Here is a 20,199-nt window from a genome sequence, read left to right on the forward strand (position 1 = left end):
TTAGACTGTTACACACATTTTAATGTTCTGAATATACATTTTTCATAAACCTTTAAAAATCCTTTTTATGATCCAGTAATCCCTGTTCTTCTTAAAACCCACTGGCAGGAAATATTTTTTTTTCATTTAATATGTTGTATCTTTAAAACAAAGTCTAACATGACACTTACATTTTTATATTTCAAGTTTTGTAAAAGCAATACATCAAGATTAGATTTCATCAACACTAAATGCAATACTAAATATGACTTCTATTTCCACTAACTTAAGTGGAAATTAAATTCAATTAATCTGGATTTAATCCGTTGTTTAAGTATCAATGAAATATTGTGAAAAAGCTAAGCACAAAGCTTTTCAGGTTCACGTATCGTAGTTTCTACAATTTATCCAGTTCGCAAGATTCTCTGATCTATAAACTAAATCAATCAGGCCATATGAGATTTTAGAGAAAGGGTCTTCAAAATTGGCAAGTTGAAGACTTCCGGACTTCAACTCCCAGAATTCCTGGACATGACTGGAGGAGGGATTCTGGGAGTTGAAGTCCACAAGTCTTAAAGCTGCCAAGTTTGAAGAACCCTGCTTTAGAGTGAAATGCAGTCCACTAATTTGGGGCTCCATGTATCATCAAACTAAGGTAGTGTCAACAGTTATTAAGAGTATGGATAGAATTGAAAATCAGAGGAAACTCAAGGATGTTGCTGCAAAGCATCCTATACTCTCCACCCATGAAGTGTTGTATCACTTGTCATTTCTTATGACATCATGACAATGTATTTTGCTACATCTGCTGTATGTCATTATCAATTATCTCTGAGGGGAAAACAAAATCTTACAATATTACAATAGCAAATAGCTTTTATTACATATTCTTTACATTTATATAATCTAGGCAGTTATACCAATGTAAATCACAGGTAAGTTAGCCAGTAACAATACATAAAAACTGCCTTGGTTTTAAAGTGAAGTCTACCTGCTTAAGAATTAAATGATTTTTAAACATTTGTAGATGTGAAGAGAGAAATGAAAAGAAAAAAAAACAATGACACTATGTCTGAAATATTAGCATTTGAATGGGTTTTCTCTACCTCCCTTGTCACTGTACTAGATGCTGTAATACAAGTATGCTACAGAGATATAATGTATAATACATAGTATATGTATAATACATAATATAATATATAATAAAGGTATAATACACTGAGGAAATATCCTTTATATTCACTTCTCTATTAAAAAGCCTCACAATGAACCCTAGAAAGGCAATCAAAAACTATGAAGAAATGCTCCTTTTTAAGTATGAGGACTTAGAATCAAGCAGCTTCATAAAGGTCTCTCACACTATTAAATTCTTATATCCACTACTCCGTAAGTCTATGTTAGAAATAACATGCAAGCTCAAAGTAATATTGAAGCTGTAACCAATCCCTGAAGCATCCTTTTTCTCAGTAAATGGCACTGCAGTACAAAATGTGTCAGTAGGTCATTCAAAAAAACCACACCCAACAAGACATTTTAAACTATAGATCCCCTTTTTGGTTTATGGTCAGTCATACTGTAATTTGGATGAGATGCAATTCCCACACTGATCTATGCTTGTCCTTCAGCATTTTCATTTTGTTTCAGTCATTTGGGAGTAGGAGGCAAATCATTCTGAAATAATATCAGGTTACTCATAGCAGGTATCCTTTTGTATGCTATCCTAAATCAGTGACATAGAAATGTATTGCATGATATCAACATGGACTTGAATTACACTCAGTACTGCACAAGAAAAGCTAGAGAGCTTAACTATAAATTATGATACAAAATATAATCCATTGCAAACTGCATTATGGAAATCTAAAAATTAAACCGAAAAGACAAAAAGCACCCCAGAACATTCTAAAGGTGGTGAGGAAAATCCTGAAGCTACAGATTTTTTTTTTATCCTATCTGCAACACCGCAAGAAATAAAAGGTCCATTATAGTTCTAAAGCCCGACGGGATGATACTGCAAATGCATATTTTTATGTCATCCAAAGCAACAGGAGGGTAACACACAATCACACCTATACAAAATATGAAATGGCCCGAGGTATTTAGCAACGGATCTGGAAGGACTTAGTCCAGCCCATCTTTTCCAGATTCCCCCAAACCAAAACTAGTCGACCCGTTTCCCCGCTGGATCCCAACCACAACCGGTTGGACGTGCTTGAATTCACCCCCCCAAAGTAAGCAATGCCAGCACTGCAACTTTTTCGCTCAACATCCGCCGTGAAAGAAGCGACGATGTGCCCGGGAGGGTGGCTCGGGCAGCTCCATCCACTCTTTCAACGCTCCCGGAGAAGGGCGAGAGGAGACGAGATTTTCGGGGTTAAAATCCGCGACGGCGGGGGGAAGGGCTCCCCCTCCGAGGCCCCCTCCCGGCCTTTCACCTCCAGCCCGCCGCGCTCGCGACCCACGTTACCGGGGCTCCTCCCCGCACGCACGGGGGGCTCCTCCCTCTCCTCGTCCTCCTCCTCCCCCTCCTTCCCGGGGGGCCACCGGCCGGGCTCCCCTCCCGCCTCACCTGTCATTGAGCTGGTCCTCGGTGCCCGGCAGCGGGTGCACCACGAAGTGGATCGATGTCATGTTTTGCTCCCCCTCCCTGGAGGGAGGCGGGCAGGGGCCGGGCGCCCAAGGAGGAAATGGAGGGGGGGCGGGAGGAAGGACGGGCGAGGGGGAACTTGGCGTCTCCTTCAGGGTGTCGCGGTTACACTCGGGAGCCTTCGCTCCGCACGAGGGAAGGGAGAAAAAAACCGGGCAACGCGGGGCGCAGGAACGGCAGGAAAGGTTTCGGTCAGCACCCTGCTCTCACACGAGCCGCCATCTTAACTTCCAAGCTGCCCCTCGCTTCCCTCCCTCCCTCCCTCCGCAGCGCCGGGAACAGAGCGGAAGGTGGGATGTCACCTGAGCAAACAGCAAATAGAAAACCCTCACTAACTGGCGAACCGGCAGTATCCTTGTAAAGTCGGCAGCGATTGGCTGACGGGACTGGAATCGGCGTGCTTACGTCAGACGTGAGCGTTTTAAGGGGAGGAAGGGCTAGTGCTGCTTTCTTTCCAGAGGGGGAGGCGTTGGGGAAGGTGCGCGCGGCCTCCCGCGATGGGCGGAGCTTTGCTCGGAGTCCGCGTGGGGTGGGGGGGTGGGAGAGGCGGTTTGTTTCATTGCTATCTTGGCGCCGTGTCGGTGGTGTCTGTTCTCTTGAGTGGCATCCAGAAGAAGGGCCTATTTGGACAGTTCCATGATGGGACGTTGTGGGGGGAGAGAAGTCTGCACTTGGTAGCTGCGTGCAGGAAACTTGAAAAAGAGCTTCGCGGGTGCATTTGAGGATTGGGGAGCATCCAGATATGTGACCGTATAAGAGAGCCACTTGTGTAGTGGCTATGAAATCCGGACACTGAATTCCAGGACTCCCCATAGACGTTGAAGCCGACTGGGTGACTTTAGGCAATCCCTTTTCCAGCCTAACCCACCTCACAGGGTTATTGCTGTTGTGGGGAAGATAGGAGGAATGAGTATTACAATAGACTTGCTGCCTTGAGTTATTTATTTTTAAAAAATATTAAAGGCTGGGTAAAAATAAAAACAAATTGCTGCTGTGTTGTCTTTCTTCATACTGGTGCTATGTGGATAAGTTGAACAGCAACTCCCGGCCTCTCAAGTATTAATAGCTGTGGTATTAATTTCCATCTGGTTGTAGTCCAGTCCTTCCCAGAGAGGCCTAACCTGAAACGATGAAAAGAAAAATCCAAGAAAATATGAAATTTTGGTTTTTGAATGTGATGGACAGAATTCAGATAAGTTTATTGAGTTCATGGGCAGCAAAATATTTTGCCGAAGAAAATCAAATATTAATGTGCATTCATTATACTGAATGCATTGTTAATTAGGATGAATAAAAATATCAAGTGCTGGGAGGCCATATTGATAAAATGGGGTCTGTTTCAGCAACATGCTACCCCAGTTGTTATTCCGGGGACTTGTGATGGGGTTTTACTACTACTCAGGGTGAACTTGAATTAAAAATCCTGCTCCCAGTTCTTTTGCAATCTTAACAGCCTAAGGCTTGCTCACCAGGGTTGGATGAGGTGAGAGGAAAAGTGGGAGGGGTGCAGACTCTTCAGCTGCTAAATCTAATTGTACAAAGCTGATCCATGAGATTGGAAACCTTGCAGTTAAAGAGTCTTGCCACTGTCTCTCCTGCTACCCTGCCTAGCCCTAGCAGCTACCAATTCAGCTGCTTGGCCAGAGAGGAGTTTCCCAATCCCATGGATCAAATCTATACAATTGGAGATATGGAAAACAATTAGATCACCTATGGAATTTGAATACTTTGAAATACTGGTGGTGGGGAGGAGACCCATTTTGAAAAAAAGCTACCTCGCTGCCAAAGCAGATTAGTGGTGGAAAACTGCCAGGAATTAAAGGATGTCCTCTATGGCATTTTTAACATCTTAATCCATTCTGCATTTGTATCAGGAGAAGAGATGAAATACTAACTTTAAATAGAAACTAGTAATGTTGAATTAAAGCTGCCTCTGTAGCAGACTGGAGATGAGATGAGGATATAATAATCTTTAAAATTGTAGCATGTTTTATGCTGTGGTTAAGAGATCATGAGAAGGAGCCTTAAGCTTAAAGGTCTTTAGAAGTTTGCAAAATGTATTTGAAAATTTAAAATAGCCGATTTATTTTTCTGTTCAAAAGAATACCAAATACCGGCTCTGGTTTATATTTGGCAAACAAGATTTAATGACTAATTTGGAAGAACATATATGAAGCAATAATTACGTATATGAAGCAACAAATTGATGAATGATATTATATACTTCATCTTTCAGATTTAGAAGTTTCTTAATGGAATAGAATTAGATCTATTGCCAGATGTTTTGAAAGGGACAACTTACCTGAAATCTTATCTGCTTCCTGTGGAACAGCTTTTAAATGAGCCATCTGTGCTTCTCTTAAACAGCAATTCATTTCCTTTTGTATGTTAAAATTGGTTGACTATATGCCATCAAGTTGGTGTTGACTCTTAATGACCACATAGATTTAATCCAGGTTGCGTTTCCAACCTGGTTCTTTATATGTTGCCAAATCATCCTAAAATTCAGTTGGGACTCTTTCGGCCATTACATTTTTTAAAAAAAATAGTTCATAACTAGCATTCCCTCAGTTAAATTAGTTCCTGTATAATAGTTCCCCTACTTATTTCTATAGTCTGTTCCAAGTTAAATATAATGAAATACATATAGTACAATACAATGCAACACAACACCCATGACAATCCTCAAGTAGCTATGCTGGTCGAGATTGTGAGAACTGAAATCCAATGTATCTGGAGAACATCAGGCTGGAAAAGGCAATGTTATAAGTATCATTCTAAAGATTCTGCATTGTCATACTGCATTTGAGAATCTAACTACTTGTTTTTGCTGTGCTAGGGACTCCTAGGATTGATATAGTACCTCAGCTCTGAACCAAACTGTTTGGTAAAGCTAAAAAAACAGTCCCAACTAACATTGGAACAGCAGCAGCCCTTATAAGCAAGAAAGGCATGTAGAAGAGTAAGAATCCCTTTCTAAGAAGAAACAAGGCAGCTCATCCATCAGGAAAACTTGTACTATAAAAGACCTTTAAGGTGGTATCCTCATTTCAGTTGATATCCCATTTCATTTTTTGTTTCTAGCAGGAAACAAAGCGATCCTCAAAACTAAGTTAAAAATATTCAAACTATAGTCATTATTATAAATATATATCTTAAAAAGTTCTATACAATATTCCTATATAAAGGATCAGCCAAACAAGCAAAAAAAAAAAAAAAACGGGGCACACTTTCCATGTCATTAGAATTTTCATCAGGCAACATACTATTTAAAACAAAAAAATGGGGCAGAAAGGGTTTTAAAGAACAGTGAAAAAATCAATAAAAGGTTAAATAGAAGAGGTAGCAGAAACACGAATAAACTAGATTGAGCTGCCATGTTGTTTGACAGCTAAACTTGTTAGAATAAACATAGTAGATCCCTCCATTTTTAAAAATGCACACTTTTGATTTTTAACTTGGATCTTGGGCAAAATGCTCCTGGTAATTCAAATTGTGTCTCTGCTGCCATCTTTTGGTCAGTCAATAAATATTCCAATGTCAAGTTGCCAAAACGTGGGTGAGAGCTGCCATGTCTCCCCACCACTTTGGAACAATCAGACTTGAAATATTCTGTTCTTATTGCCAATTTCAGTAATGGTGGTCTTAGTCTTCATACCAAGTCTGCAACCCTATTCAATAGGTTTATGCTAATTACAATATATGTGGGTATATGTGTTTATGTGTTGGATGGATGGATGGATGGATGGATGGATGGATGGATAGATAGATAGATAGATAGATAGATAGATAGATAGATAGATTGATTGATTCAGACAGGTAGATGATAGATAAGATAAATAGATGATAGATCATCTATTTATCTGAATATCTGATTCAGATAGATAGACAGATAGATTCAGATATGCAGGGGTGGGATTCTACCGGTTCACATCTATTCGCTAGAACTGGTTGTTAACATTCTAAGCAGTTTGGAGAAGTGGTTGTTAGAAGAAATTACTGGCCTAATCCTGTAAGGAAGGCAGGAAGGAAACATTCTGGTGTTGCTTACAGAAACTGCCTCTCTGTTAAACATTCTTGGCAGGACTAGACTTCCTGTCTCAGGAACTTTTCTGGAGTTTCCCCCCCCCCTCCTTTGCTGGTACTTTGCTTGTGTGGAGTGACCATTCAAAGTTACAATGGCACTGAAAAAAGTGAGTTATGATCATTTTTCACACTTATGACTGTTGCAGCATCCCCACAGTCATGGGTGGGGAGGTGAGGAGATGCATGCCTCGATGTGAGTGATATTGAGTTGGCCACACCCAGCCAATAACATGACCACCAAGCCACACCCACCAACTTAGCCATGCCCACAGAACCGGTTGGTAAAAAAATTGAATCCCACCCCTGCAGATATGTACACACACAGAGGACAACCAATTGGTCTAAGTGGCATGTTTGGGAAAGAGGTAAGTTTAGTGATGGAGATATTACAAAACAGTAGCTAATTGAAATAAATTAAAGCTACCTTCTTTGAGAAGTTACTGTCCAAAAGTTATTTTCTTTAGGTGTTATTGAGCAGACTTGCTTCCTAATGTTATTGCCAACTTTTAGTGTCCTAAACTGCATTCTTGTGTCTAGGGGAGGGAATAAATCAATACAATTTTTTGATTAAAAATAAGTCCACAGTATTATTTTTGCTTCCTGGACTCATGCTTACTCCCTTAGATACTAAACATAAAATATAATTCTTCAGTTTATCATTTATAGTTCCCAAATAAGAAAATATAGGGGATTTTTTTAAAAAATCCATGAAGAAGGAATCTGAGCAGCCATTTGTGAAAAATGACATTCCTACATTGGAAAGAAGCTACTGCATGCTGTTGATCGATACTTGTCTGCAGCCAAAAAAAGAATAAAAGTATGCATATAAGATTTTCCAGTTATTATAGTACTACAACATCTCCAGGCATATTCAAGATGTATTATTTAATTTTCTGTATCTGGAAGAACAGGTTCTTTTCATTATTTTTTATGCATTTCTTCATGCACAACAATAATATTATGGGTTTGTGAAACAGTTCCCAGCACTCATTTTTAGCTTTCCTTATCAGTAGGGCCCTTATCCACACAGATAGTTCTCGACGTACAACCACTCATTTTAGTGACTGTTTAAAGTTACAATGGCACTAAAAAAGTGACTTATGGCTGGTTTTGACCCTTAAAACCATAAGTAGAATTCCAATAGTCATGTGATTAAAATTCAGGTGCTTGGTGAATGGCCTGCACTTAGAAGAGTCAATTTATTCCAGGATCATGTGGTCACCATTTGTAATCTTCCCAGCCAGCTTTCAACAAGCAAAGTCAATGGATAAAGCCAGTTTCACTTAACAACTATGGCACGAAAGGTTGTAAAATAGGGTGCAATTCATTTAACAACTGCCTTGCTTAGCAGTGGAAATGTTGGGGTCAGTTGTGGTCATAAGTAGAGGACTACCTGTATTTAACAATGCAACCCTATGTATGTCTAAGTAGAAAAAAAATCTGTTGACAATAATAATTAGGACAACTATTGTCTTACTATTAGTTTTTTTATTAAATATTTTGGCTTATTTGAGTAGCATGCACTAGAATGCAGTGAAAGAATACCACGTAGTGCTGTGTCTCAAATTAAAAAAAGAGAGGAAATAATATAGTGTTGGAAGAAATATCCTTCTGGGTTCAGTTCCGGGGGAAGACACTGGAAACATGGAGACTATTTGGAAAGATGGTTTAATGGTGGACAGGATCACATGCCTTGGAGCTCCTGAGCAGAAAAAAGGCAGAGATGCTGAAAGTCCCTTGGTTTTATGCCCTCTGTTGGGATTTGAATTTGAGTTTGTATTCTGATTGGTTGTCAGACTCCCATGGGGCCATGCAGGGGCAACTCAGTAGGCTATCCTGAGTCCCAGGCTTGGTTGAGCCTTGCTGGATGATGATGATGTAATGAAAGGGCTTTGGGCAATTTCTATTATAGCTCTGCCTAGAGTAGAACTTGTTATGTAAAATAAACTGGCCCAGGACAGAGTAATGGTCCATTAGCAAAGGGGGAGGGGGCTGAGTTTCTGCCTTTCTGAGTTTCTACTTCTCTTTTAGGGCAAATATTCTGCCTTTTTAGTATATCCTAAAATACTTCATTTTTCTAGGAGAGGGGGTGGGTTATAACTTCCAACAATAGTTAATGGCTGGATTCATACACACAAATCAGCCATTGCTGTAAAAAGCCACTGAGAGCCAGTTTTATATCAAATATAGGCTGTAAAGCTTTTTTATTTATTACAGATAAATCAGGAATCCTGGCTTGGTCCTTTTTTTGAAAACCCATTTCAACAATCTTTTTTTTTTTCTTGAGATTTTTCTAGATACATTGAAAACTCTCTAGAATACTAAACAAGTATTGATAAATTGCTCCTCGCAAAAGAAGCCAAATCAACCTGATTAGTCAATTGCATTGACAATGCTGCTTATTCCCAGATAATATACATTTTGTATGTTGTCAGTAAATAATTAGTATTACTGACTTTAATAATTTTGCCGAGTAAATTATAAGACATTCTGGAACTATCCAGACTGGATTGCTTTCCCTTTGGGACATAGAATGATATTAAAGTAGTGCAATATAGACTCTATTTGCACATCCAAAAGTATTAATTAAATGTATTCTCCAGTAAAATTAGCTCCCTCTGACATACAAAAGTAGATGCTGCCTACAGACAGGCATTTAATATAATATTTTTTTATTCTGTTCAAACACATCCAACTCTCAGAGACTGTCTAGACCAGGGGTGCCAAACTCGATTTCATTGAGGGTCGCATCAGGGTTGTGTTTGACCTTGAAGCTTTGAAAAGAGATGAACACTGCCTATAATTAGCAATGACTAGTAGAATAAAAACTGCAGGGAATTCTAAACAGCAATCAAACCCAAATGCTTTCCAATAAATGATTATTCTTTTGAAAAAGTTTTCTGTTTGTTATGTGTTTTTCAATCAAAAGGTATGAATTACTAATTTGGAACTGAAGGTTATCAATAATGCAACATTACTTTTAGCTTCAGATTATAACTTTATGACCAAGTATTGTCAATCCATTTCAGTTTGAATCCATTTTGGGATACATTAGCTTCCTTTCTTTAAATATTTTTTTGCCTTGTTGTAACTTACAAAGCTTTGAGTTATCATATACCAACTATTAACACAAGCACAAAGTGCACTCCTTGTTAAGAGGAACGCGGCCTTAAAAATGTGTAATGTAGGCTATTAAATAATAGCATTCAGTATTGACCCTTTCTGTTACTGAGTTTGTATTTGGTACTCTGGGATATACTGTTTGCTGTTTCCATGGAAACGGTGAGATTGTGACATATTTACACAGTAATGATGTCATAAAGAGCATGCTGAAGTACTCCTAAAGCATCAGGAGCTGGCTCCTTAATGCAATCTTCTGGCCAGGGCTTGCAAGACCAATTTTTTTTCCTGACGAGTGCCCTTTTCCAAAGGCTGTACTCGTAAGTTAATATGGTTTAATGCTTTCTAATGGCAACGCTCTGTCACGCTTTGGAAACCGTGAGACGAGATTTAAGGCGAACTGACAGAGAAATAAAAAGGCGTTTAAGATTTCTAGACATGAGTTGCTGCCCTAAAAGTTGCTGCCCTAAAATTTGCGATGTGCAGAGCCACTGCTGCTGTGATATAAGTCTCCATCCCTACTGTTGCTGCCTTCTCCATCCGTACCCCAATTGCCTATGTGACATACTATGTTGCCGTCCCTGTCGACCGCTCTGCCTCTCCACCTTGGAGCGGAAAGCTATTAGAGCTAAAATAGAAGCTGAGCAAGAACTGGCCAGGTAAGTTTCTGTTTCCCCTTTCTTCATTTACTAGATCAAGAACTGGAGAGGAATGAAAGGAGAATTATTGGTACTAGTTCCATTGGTTTTTGAAACAGACACTGCCCATAATTTGTTTTATATGCCTCATATTTTTATTTGGGGTGAAATATAATAGTCTGTTCTCAAGAAAGAGGCTGCCAGTTTAGTGAAATATACCAGCCAGACGGAAATAATTAATTTGAAGGTCACTCATGACTAGATAATTGGATAGCCCAATGGAAAGTAGATATAGATGTAAAAATTTCATTGTGGCATGTGTAACATTCATTTGAAAAATGAGAAACTTGTGATTGAATAAAGATTTTTAAAGTCTTCAAGTTTACTTCAGCTCCTGGAAACTTCATAGGCTCCATGCAATTGTCTTGACAAAATTCAAAAATGGGTTTATTAGTTCCTTTTCTAAGATGTGTGTAGTTTTTGGTAGGGTGGTTTGGTTTTTTTTTAAAGATTTCCCTCTTAGCCTAAATTCCCGTGATACTTCTTCTGAACAAGGTCTCACCTTATCTGAACTAAGGGCCAGTATATCCTGTTTAAAGTACCCAATCCACAAATCATACTAAACCTGTGGAGTCCTTGGTGCTCTCTAAACTTGATTGTTTGCTTACAGATGCTTCATTAACTGACTAGATAACATCAGTGCTAGTGAGTGTGAGGTTTGCTTCCTATTTATATATAATAGCTTTCCCTGCCTGTGTTGGCGGGGACTGATTTTCTCCTTGGTTGTTCCTTGATTTAGGGCATTGTTTTCTGCTTATTTGTATGGTGTTAATCCCTGTTTATCTGTGTGTGGGCTGCTGGAGAGGATGTGTTCTGATCTTTTTGTTTCCTTCCTAGGTTTTAGTCTCTTTCAAATAGTGTGCAAAAGTACCTCTATCAACAGTGTGGTAAAAGCTACTGTATATAACCAGGGCACCTCAGACTCACTAGCATTTATGATGTTACCAGTTGGGCAAGGCAGCATCTGCAAGCAAACAACACATCTAGAGAATACCAAGAACTCCACTGGCCAACCTGAGCTACATATATTTTCTTTTATTTGCATTTTACCTTATAATACTGTTTGTTTAGCATTAATAAATTCCAGTAGATAGGTTCCCATCACACTCAGCATTGTGCAGATATCAGCCTAGCAAAAAGAGTATTCTGAAACATGATTTGCATCATACATTTTTCCAAATCTTTTTTAACATCCTTTGACAATCTTTCAGCATTTCCTAGATGGTGCTTCCCAATAACAAAATTTGTGTGGATGTATCTTGTGTATAATCACGTCAGTAATGCCAACACTGATAGGAATTTTACTAATCTAACATTGCAATGACCTTGTCATTGCTAACATTGGTAGAATATAGATGAGTTCAATCCTGAAACATTTCTTTTAATATCTACAGCTTAGTTTCCATCAACATTTGAGATGTATTAACTTCTACTGCTAAGTATTGAACATCAGATTTATATATAGGATATTCTAATATTTAAATTGATGTGTTGCAGTCTTATCCTCTTCTTTGTTATAATTGCAGGATTCGAAGAAGGGTTTGTAAAATGATGGCAGCATGTAGTCGTCCAAAGCTTTTAGCTTTAATGGATGTTAAAGGTTTTGACCCAGAAGATATTACAGTAAAAGTGCAAGATGGGAAGGTTAAAGTTTGTGCTGAACATGAAGAAGAATTTAAGACTTGTAGAGGGAAGGAATATAACTATTCAACTGTCACCAAGGAGATCTGTTTACCACCAGGGATTTGTGAGAATGAAGTAACGTACACCATAGGACCGACCAGTCTTGTGCGGATAGAATCACCTTGCTGTGTGCCTCCTTGTTGCCTCCTTAATCTTATTTAAACACTGGGCAACCAGCTCTGGTAGCTGTACAGTGTAAGGATGGGACACCACTGGGATCTCATGAAAACCGTCCTTTGATCATGTGTTAGGAAATGTGTAAACCTCTTCCAACAATGACAATGTTGCACATCAATTGGCTTGCCTGTGCTTTTTTTTTACTGGGTATGTGTGTGACATTATTGTTCCTTGAAGAATGCCTGGTTTTTCTTAAGAAAGCTTTTAGAGAAGGGAAGTAACTTAATAACCAGACACATGCTTTGACACTTCCATTTAAAAAGGGATTGAACAGCAGAGGGCAAGTAAGGCTGTATACCTAAGTCACAGGAGAGTTGCTGCTAGTTAAAACAGAAGGTACTGGACTTAATGGCAAATAGTCTGACTGAAGGCAACTTGGCTTCTTAAACTTGTAGGATAACACGAAAAAACTTGTGCCAAAGCAGCTTTTAATGAACTATGGATACTAGGTATTCCAACCTAGTATCCAACCTAGTATCCAACCTAATATTAGATCCCTACAAACTTTCATGATGATATATATGCCTTCTGACATTTATTAGAAGGTTAAAAAAAATGTGTTTCTAGCTCTCTGGCTACCTCCCATCTAGAGCCAGATAGAGAAAAACAACAACTTCAGAAAGCGCACACTGATCGTTGGTATAATGGTGAGGGAGGAAGATATGTACATCCTCTGACTTGCCTTGTACCATCCACAAGGTATCCTGTTGTTTTACAAGTGGTAGAAGGGTTAATCTATCACTAGTGTGGAGGTAAAATTTAGCTGATGGGTTCCCTCTATAAGCTTTCCCACCCATAACTTCCCGCAGTATCTTGTCTTTTGCCTCACCCCACAAAATGCATGGGCTGACTTTGCCCTTCTGAATTGGATTTGATCTCCGTCTTCCTAGAATCATTTGCCTCATTCCCAGGGTATCTGGCGTTCTGGTACACTGTCACAGGTGACACAACTGTACATATATATCCATACAGAAGTCAACCCCATTGAGATCAATGAAATATTTCAGGTAAGTGGTTCAGATTCCAGGCTGTCTTGCCTTATATTTAGGGGAAATGGCAGGACAGCAAAAGTGGGGGGGGAGGGGGGGAACCATTTGAATCCAAAATTAGCACATTGTTGAATGACAACAAGGAAATTAAGACTATAAATTGGAGGAAATCTTACTTCAGTAGCTGTCATGGTCCATATAAATTAGAGTTTAATTCCCAGAATTATCCAGGCAACATTACTGGCTGGAGAATTAGAGTTGGGGCTACACATCTTGACATTCTATGGAATTAGGATGTGGAATTCCAGTAATGTTAAATCATCAAGTATTTTGTAATAACATTTTATGTAAAAAAAAAAAAAGCTCACTTGAAGCATGTTTTAATTTGGTGCTAAAATAATTAAACAAAAAATACCTTCCGCAATCCACATAAATTAGGGTCGATCTATTTGGACTAGAATCCGTGCTTATATAAAGAGCCTTTCTATGTAAATAATTCATCTCATTGCCAGATAATATTTAATTTATAGGATACACACACACAGTATATCACATAGTTTGTTAAATATCAAGAACAAGGCAGCCTTATGCTGCAATTTTATACAAGATAAATTTTGTTGTTTTTTTAAAAAAACTGCCCATTTTCTACCACTTGTCCACCATATAGATTTTCTGATGTAGGTCGACAACAGCTCAGCACACAGCAGTCATCTAATTATTATAATTCTATCATAATAATATCTTGGATGGTGCTAATGGACATTTGTCTGAACTTAATTTGTGAGTATGGTTCTACCTGTGTTTTTATAACTTGCAAATGTAGACACATCTTCTGCAAGAATATGTGCACCAACAGGTGTGAGGTCCACACATGAAGGTCCAATTAAACTGATTTATTGTTGCTCATGCCTATGCATGGGAATCTTCTCAACCAACAGTTCACACCTGCTTGAGGTAAGATAAAAATCAAAAGAATTTAAGATAGGCTGGACTTAGTTTGCTTCTGTCTATGTAGGGATTCTAGGCTGATCTCTCTTTTAACTCCACCCATAGGGTCTGCCACTCTCTCCTATCCATACATATTATATCATATGCCTGTGGTGGTATACAACTATTTTCATAGAAAAAATTATGCCATATTTATAAGCAAGCTCCTTATATATATATTAAATACTGGCTCATCTAGAAGCAAGAGCATACCATTACTGATTATCTTCCCCTGTTTTCCATTTTTTCCCCTTTGAGAAAATAAACTACATTGTTGTGAGAGATGGTTACACTATTTCTATGTACCGTATTTCCCCATGTATAAGCACCCCCTTTGTATAAGCCACCCCCCCAATTTTTGGACTGTGAAGTTTTGAAAAAAATATTTTATTAGAGAAACAAGTTATGAAGAAAGAAAATTTACAAAGAAAGCGAAATTCGACGTCTAGATCTACAACTCGGTCATGGCGCTGAAAGCGGTGCGGGCGGCGCTAGCAATCTACGCATCGGGCGAGAGTAGGAGCGAAGCATTCAGGCCGATGCCTAGCGTATGCATTTCTATCGCGTACTCGCACTCGTAATCGTATCATCACGTACAATTTTTACAAAAAGTATAGCATACTGCTGGAAAACCAGTTTATTCCTACTTTATTATTTTATGCATTTTTCACGTATAAAAAGTGTACCTGCTTTGTATATGCCACCCCCCTACTTTTTGGGCTTGAAAATTTTGGAAAAAAGGGGTGGCTTATACATGGGGAAATACGGTACACAGGTAATAATTCATTGTAAACTGTCCTAAACTATCCTAAATCATCTTTAGGGCAAAGATGCTTTGTTTACTACCAGCAAATGTTTCTGCATAGAAAATTGTGATTGATACCCTAATCCACAGGTGTCCAACTTGATCACGTCATGTGATATCACATGATGTATTACATTTTTTGCTTTTGCAGAATTGGGGTGGGCGTGGCCTACTCATGATGTATCCAGCCCACGGGCCACCAGTTTAACACTCGTGCCCTAATCAACTTCAGGTGATCTTCCAGTCTTCACAAAAATAAGACATTGAGAGGAATTTGATAACATTACCACTAGGTGGCATGTATTTGTGTAGATGAAGCATCACTCTATTTATATTTTCAGACAGTGAATTTTTTCCAGGCCAAAATAAGCATGGCCTGAACCTGAAGTTTTCTTTACTCATTCCTGTTTTAGGCTAATCCTAGGGCATGGATATTGATTTTCCTTAGGTGGGCCAAAGGTATTCCTGGAACAGAAACCTAGTAGAAACTCTGGTGCAATTCCTGCTCTACATAGCACAATGTCATCATTTTTACCTTCATGACCATGAGTCAGTTTGGTGTCCTGGTTAAAGCATTAAATTAGAAATCCGGAAAGCATTGTTTCTGGTCCTTCTTTCGGCAAGAAGCCAGGTGGGTGACCTTGAGTTTTAACTCTCTTAGCTTTAGGAAGGCAAATCACTTCTGAAAAATCCTTCCAAGAAAACAGCAGGAATTTGTCGAGATTGATTCATGGATTTCTTGAGAAACAAGAAATGCACAAACGAACTCCCAAATTATATGCATAGGTTTGTATGTATGTGTAGTTGTAGATCTGCAGATGTTCTCCTATTCCAACTAAACTACTGTCTGGTTGCCTTAATGGGCTCTTTCTCTGGGTAAAGTGAGGACAGATAAAAATGAGGAGAAATGCCAGTGTTAGACCCCCGGAGCTCTTGGAGAAAGGGCCAGATAGAGCTGCAAAAAATACATTAATTATGCAATAGAGATTATCTTTAAGTATGGAACCTTTCAGAGTCAAAACAGCACCATTGAAGCAAAACAGAAGATATTGCAAGAAGCTTCTTCGGTTTGCAGGAGTAAACACAGCATTTAAAAATGAAAGGGATTTTTAAATAATGTTTTTTACATATTTTTTTCCAATTAGTTAATAGTGAATCTCTAATAAGATGTCTATGAAAGTACGCCTGTTTAGTTTTCCCCACATCCCATAGAAATCGTGCCATCCTCTCTGAAGGTCGTGCCCTTCCAAGACTAGAGTTCTTTTGTTCCGTAAATTGACCCAGTCTTTTAACCATAATAAGTTGGCTGCCCAATAATATAATTCCCAGTTTGGAAGTGCTAGCCCACCTCTACTTTTTGCATCTTGTAAGGCCTTAATACTGATTCTAGCTTTTTCCCTTGCCAAATAAATTTAAGAGTTACCTTATTTATATCATCAAAAAAGATTTTTGGTAATTTTATTGGGATTGTCTGGAATAAGTAAAGGAGTTTTGGTAAGATGTTCATTTTGATTGTGGCAATCCTGCCCAGTAAAGAAAGCTGCAACTTATTCCAAGATTCTAGATCTTTCTTAATTTGCTGTAACAGTTTATCATAATTATTCTCTTTGAGTGATTTACTATGTGGTGTTAACCATATGCCTAAATATTTGACCTTTTTTGTTGCCTGTATCCCCATGGTTTTTCTAATTCTTTCCTCTGGTTCTCTGTTAGATTTTTAGTCAGTAATTTCGTCTTATTTCTGTTAATCTTTAATCCTGCTACTGAGCCGTATTGTTCGAGTTCTTTTATTAGATTATGTCCTTTTTCCATGGGATCCTCTAGGAAGAAAACCATATCGTCTGCAAACGCCTGTAATTTATATTCCTCTGCTTTGACCCTAACCCCTTGGATTTCAGAATTTTGTCTTATCCGCGTTAACAATGATTCTAAAGCAAATATAAATAAGAGGGTGAGAGAGGGCAACCCTGTCTAACGCCCTTTTCAATGCTTAGTGGGCCTGTTTGTTCACCATTAATTAGTATATTGGCTTGTTGGGTATTGTAAATTGTTGTGATAATATTCTCGAATTTAGTGCCCAGATTCATGTTATAGATTTTTGTATTAAAAGTGCCAATGTAAGTTATCGAATGCTTTCTCCGCATCTAGAAACATGAGTGTAAATTGTTTCTCTGGATGAGCTTCATAATATTCTAAGACGTCAATAACGGTTCTTAAATTGTTTTTAATTTGGCGGAATGGAAGGAAACCATTTTGGTCTTCATGAATGTATAAATTTAAAACTTGTTTTACTCTATTCGCAATAATTGAGGTAAATAATTTATAATCGGCGTTTAAAAGTGAGATTGGTCTATAATTGTTGATATATCTGGCATCCACATCCTCCTTCGGAATTAACGCAATCAACGCCTCCCTCCATGAGTCTGGCATTTTGGCAGCCAAAAGTAATTCGTTAAACACTTCCAGCATCAGAGGCCCTACTAAATCTATTGTGGCTTTATACAATTCTACTGGAATCCCATCTGGACCAGGGGATTTATTATTACATTGATTTTCCATTGCAGATTTTAACTCAGACCATGTAATATCCTTATTTAGTAATTCTTTGTCTCCTTCCCCTATTGTTTTATCATTCGTATTCTCCAGATAAGTTCTTACTTTATCCTCATTGATTTCTTCTTTTTTATATAATCTTTGGAAATAGTTTAATATAATATCCTTTTTCTTCTCAATCTCATGTTGTGGGATGCCTTTCTCGTCTATTAATTGGTGTATCAATCTCTTTTCTTTTTCTTTTTAAGTTTATAAGATAGCCATCTTCCTGGTTTATTGGCATGTTCAAAATAATTTTGTTTGGACCTTCTCAAGCTAACTTCTATTTTATCTTGTTCAATTAAATTCAGCTTATGTTTGGCTAGTATTAACTGATTTTGTAGTCCTTGGGTCTTAGGGGTTTTTGTAATTGTATTTCTAAGTCTTGGATTTGTTGTTGTAGTGCGTTTTGTTGGGCATAAATTCTCTTGTTTCTCATAGCATTATAGGAAATTGTTGTGCTTCTTATAATTGCTTTCATAGTATCCCAAATGTTCTGTTTTGAAGTTGTTTCATTATTATTATCTTTTAGAAAATAGTTTAGCTCCTCTTTCAGTTTATTAATATACTCTTCTTCGTTTACAATTTGGTTATTTAGTGTCCATCTTTTTTTTATTCGTCTCCTATCTCTCCAAATTAGCTGTATTGGGTTATGATCAGCCCATTCATTCGGTAGGATTTTGATTTCTTTTATTTCATTAGCCAAGTCCAAATCCATCCAAGCCCTATCTATTCTGGTCCAAGTCTTATGTGGGTTAGCATAAATAAGCATAAATAAGCATAAATAGTGATAAGATGTGTATATTTAAAGTAAGGTAGGAGAATTGGATCTTGTAGACTGTCAAAAAGAATATCTGTCTGGTTTTAACGTATTTTCTTTTTTCTTCTGTCTCTTTGTTTTTTTCTCTCTTTTATACTTCTTTTTCTCCTTTTTCGGTCGCAAGACCGAGCGTTGTTTTTTTTTCTTTTCCTCTCTCTTTCTCTTCTGTCTTTCTTCTTTTTCTCTCTCTGTTGCTTATGTAATGTTGTTATGTTATTTTTTTAATTGTAAATTCAATAAAATTTATATATAAAAAAATAAAAAAAAATGAAAGGGGGATTTCCAAACAGCTTAATGAGCGTTGAATCTTCTCAGACTCAGACAAACCTAACAAAATGGAGTCAAAGGAAGATGGCATGAAATATTCTAGGAAAGAAGACCCTGAATCTCAAGTGGGAATTAGTGAGATGGAGATAGGAATTGGACAGTGGTGCTTTTCAAAAAAACTTTACCACTGGTTTGGTGGGCGTGGTTTGGTGGGCGGCTTTGTGTGCGCACACATACTTTGCGCACAAGCAAATACTTTGCACGTGCACACACACCAAATGCACACTTTGTGCAGGCGCAGAGGCTTTCTGACTCACCTCCTGCAATCCTGCACTCTCCCTGTCACCTCAGCAGCTGCTGCACAGCAATCTGCAAAGCAGCTGTGCTTCAAAAGCAGGACATAAAGGTTAGCATGGGAGCTTGGGCGGGAGGGTGGTCCCAACAGCAGAGTGTCAGAGAGAACCAGTTTGGTCTCCGCTGCTCATTGGCGCTACTGGCTCAGCAGAACTGGGCCAAACCGGTAGAGTACCACTACTGGAATTGGGGTAAGAGTCCAGATGCAACTGTGGACCCATCTGAAATTCAACCATCTTATTTAAATTTGTTTTTGAGGTGCTAGATCTGGATTGCCTTTCGAAGAAGTAGTTATGTAGGGCTGGCTTAGGTTAATGTACTCAGAGGCTGATGGTTCCAACAAGATCTGGACTAAAGGATATTTGAGAAAAGGCTGACCACTCTGTCAATGACCTGGTTGATGCAGGAAATAAAAAAAAAGAACATGATAGAGTGGCTGGTAGATTACATCGTGTCCTGTGCTACCAATCAATACTCTGATGCCTTTTGAGGACTCTGGGCAGTTATTCATAGGCAAGAATTGTTTGAGTTTGATTTGAACTTAATGTCATGTTCAGCAATAACCCACATTGGGAAACCACTTCATTGGCTATTAACATCTGTCCAAATCAGTTCTGATGCTTGTAGTCTAAGAAACTTAGTTAAGGTTCATGGATCTTTTTGTACTGCTGCTTTCATATTTCATATTTTTATATTCTAAATATAGTATATAAAATCATCCATTGCAATGTCCTACCTGCAAATGAATACTTCAGCTTCATTCATAACAATACAAGAGCACACAATAGATACAAACTCAAGGTTAATTGTACCAAACTTGACTGCTGAAAATACGACTTCAGCAACAGAGTGGTCAATGTTTGGAATATTCTACCTGACTCTGTGGTTTCTTCCCCAAACCCCAAAAACTTTAACCTTAGACTGTTTACTATTGACCTCACCCCCTTCCTAAGAGGCCTGTAGGGGGCATGCATAGCGCACAAATCGTGCCTACC

General features: G+C 38.4%; 2 protein-coding genes across 11 annotated transcripts in view; one reads left to right on the plus strand and one right to left on the minus strand.

Moving 5' to 3' along the window:
* UBR5 (ubiquitin protein ligase E3 component n-recognin 5) overlaps positions 1-2,889 on the minus strand; it is a 79,114-nt gene extending 76,225 nt beyond the window's left edge. For 5 of the 10 annotated variants that reach the window (XM_087931567.1, XM_026703510.2, XM_026703511.2 and 2 more), the window contains exon 1: positions 2,549-2,889. In XM_087931567.1, coding sequence (XP_087787693.1) covers positions 2,549-2,610 — 62 coding nt within the window. In that variant the 5' untranslated portion in view covers positions 2,611-2,889. The remainder of the gene's footprint in view (positions 1-2,548) is intronic. The other 5 variants (XM_087931568.1, XM_026703512.2, XM_087931570.1 and 2 more) reach the window with 4 other exon arrangements.
* A 7,210-nt stretch (positions 2,890-10,099) lies between these two features.
* Positions 10,100-12,497, plus strand: ODF1 (outer dense fiber of sperm tails 1). The gene is made up of 2 exons (XM_026703467.2): positions 10,100-10,491; positions 12,057-12,497. Exons 1-2 carry the CDS (start codon positions 10,181-10,183, stop codon positions 12,373-12,375), a joined length of 630 nt encoding a protein of 209 aa, XP_026559252.2. The 5' UTR covers positions 10,100-10,180; the 3' UTR covers positions 12,376-12,497.
* The last annotated feature ends 7,702 nt before the right edge of the window (positions 12,498-20,199 follow it).

This window comes from Pseudonaja textilis, chromosome 3 (assembly GCF_049901715.1).
Source record: "Pseudonaja textilis isolate UNSWEBS1 chromosome 3, rPseTex1.2, whole genome shotgun sequence".
Classification (NCBI taxonomy): domain Eukaryota; kingdom Metazoa; phylum Chordata; class Lepidosauria; order Squamata; family Elapidae; genus Pseudonaja; species Pseudonaja textilis.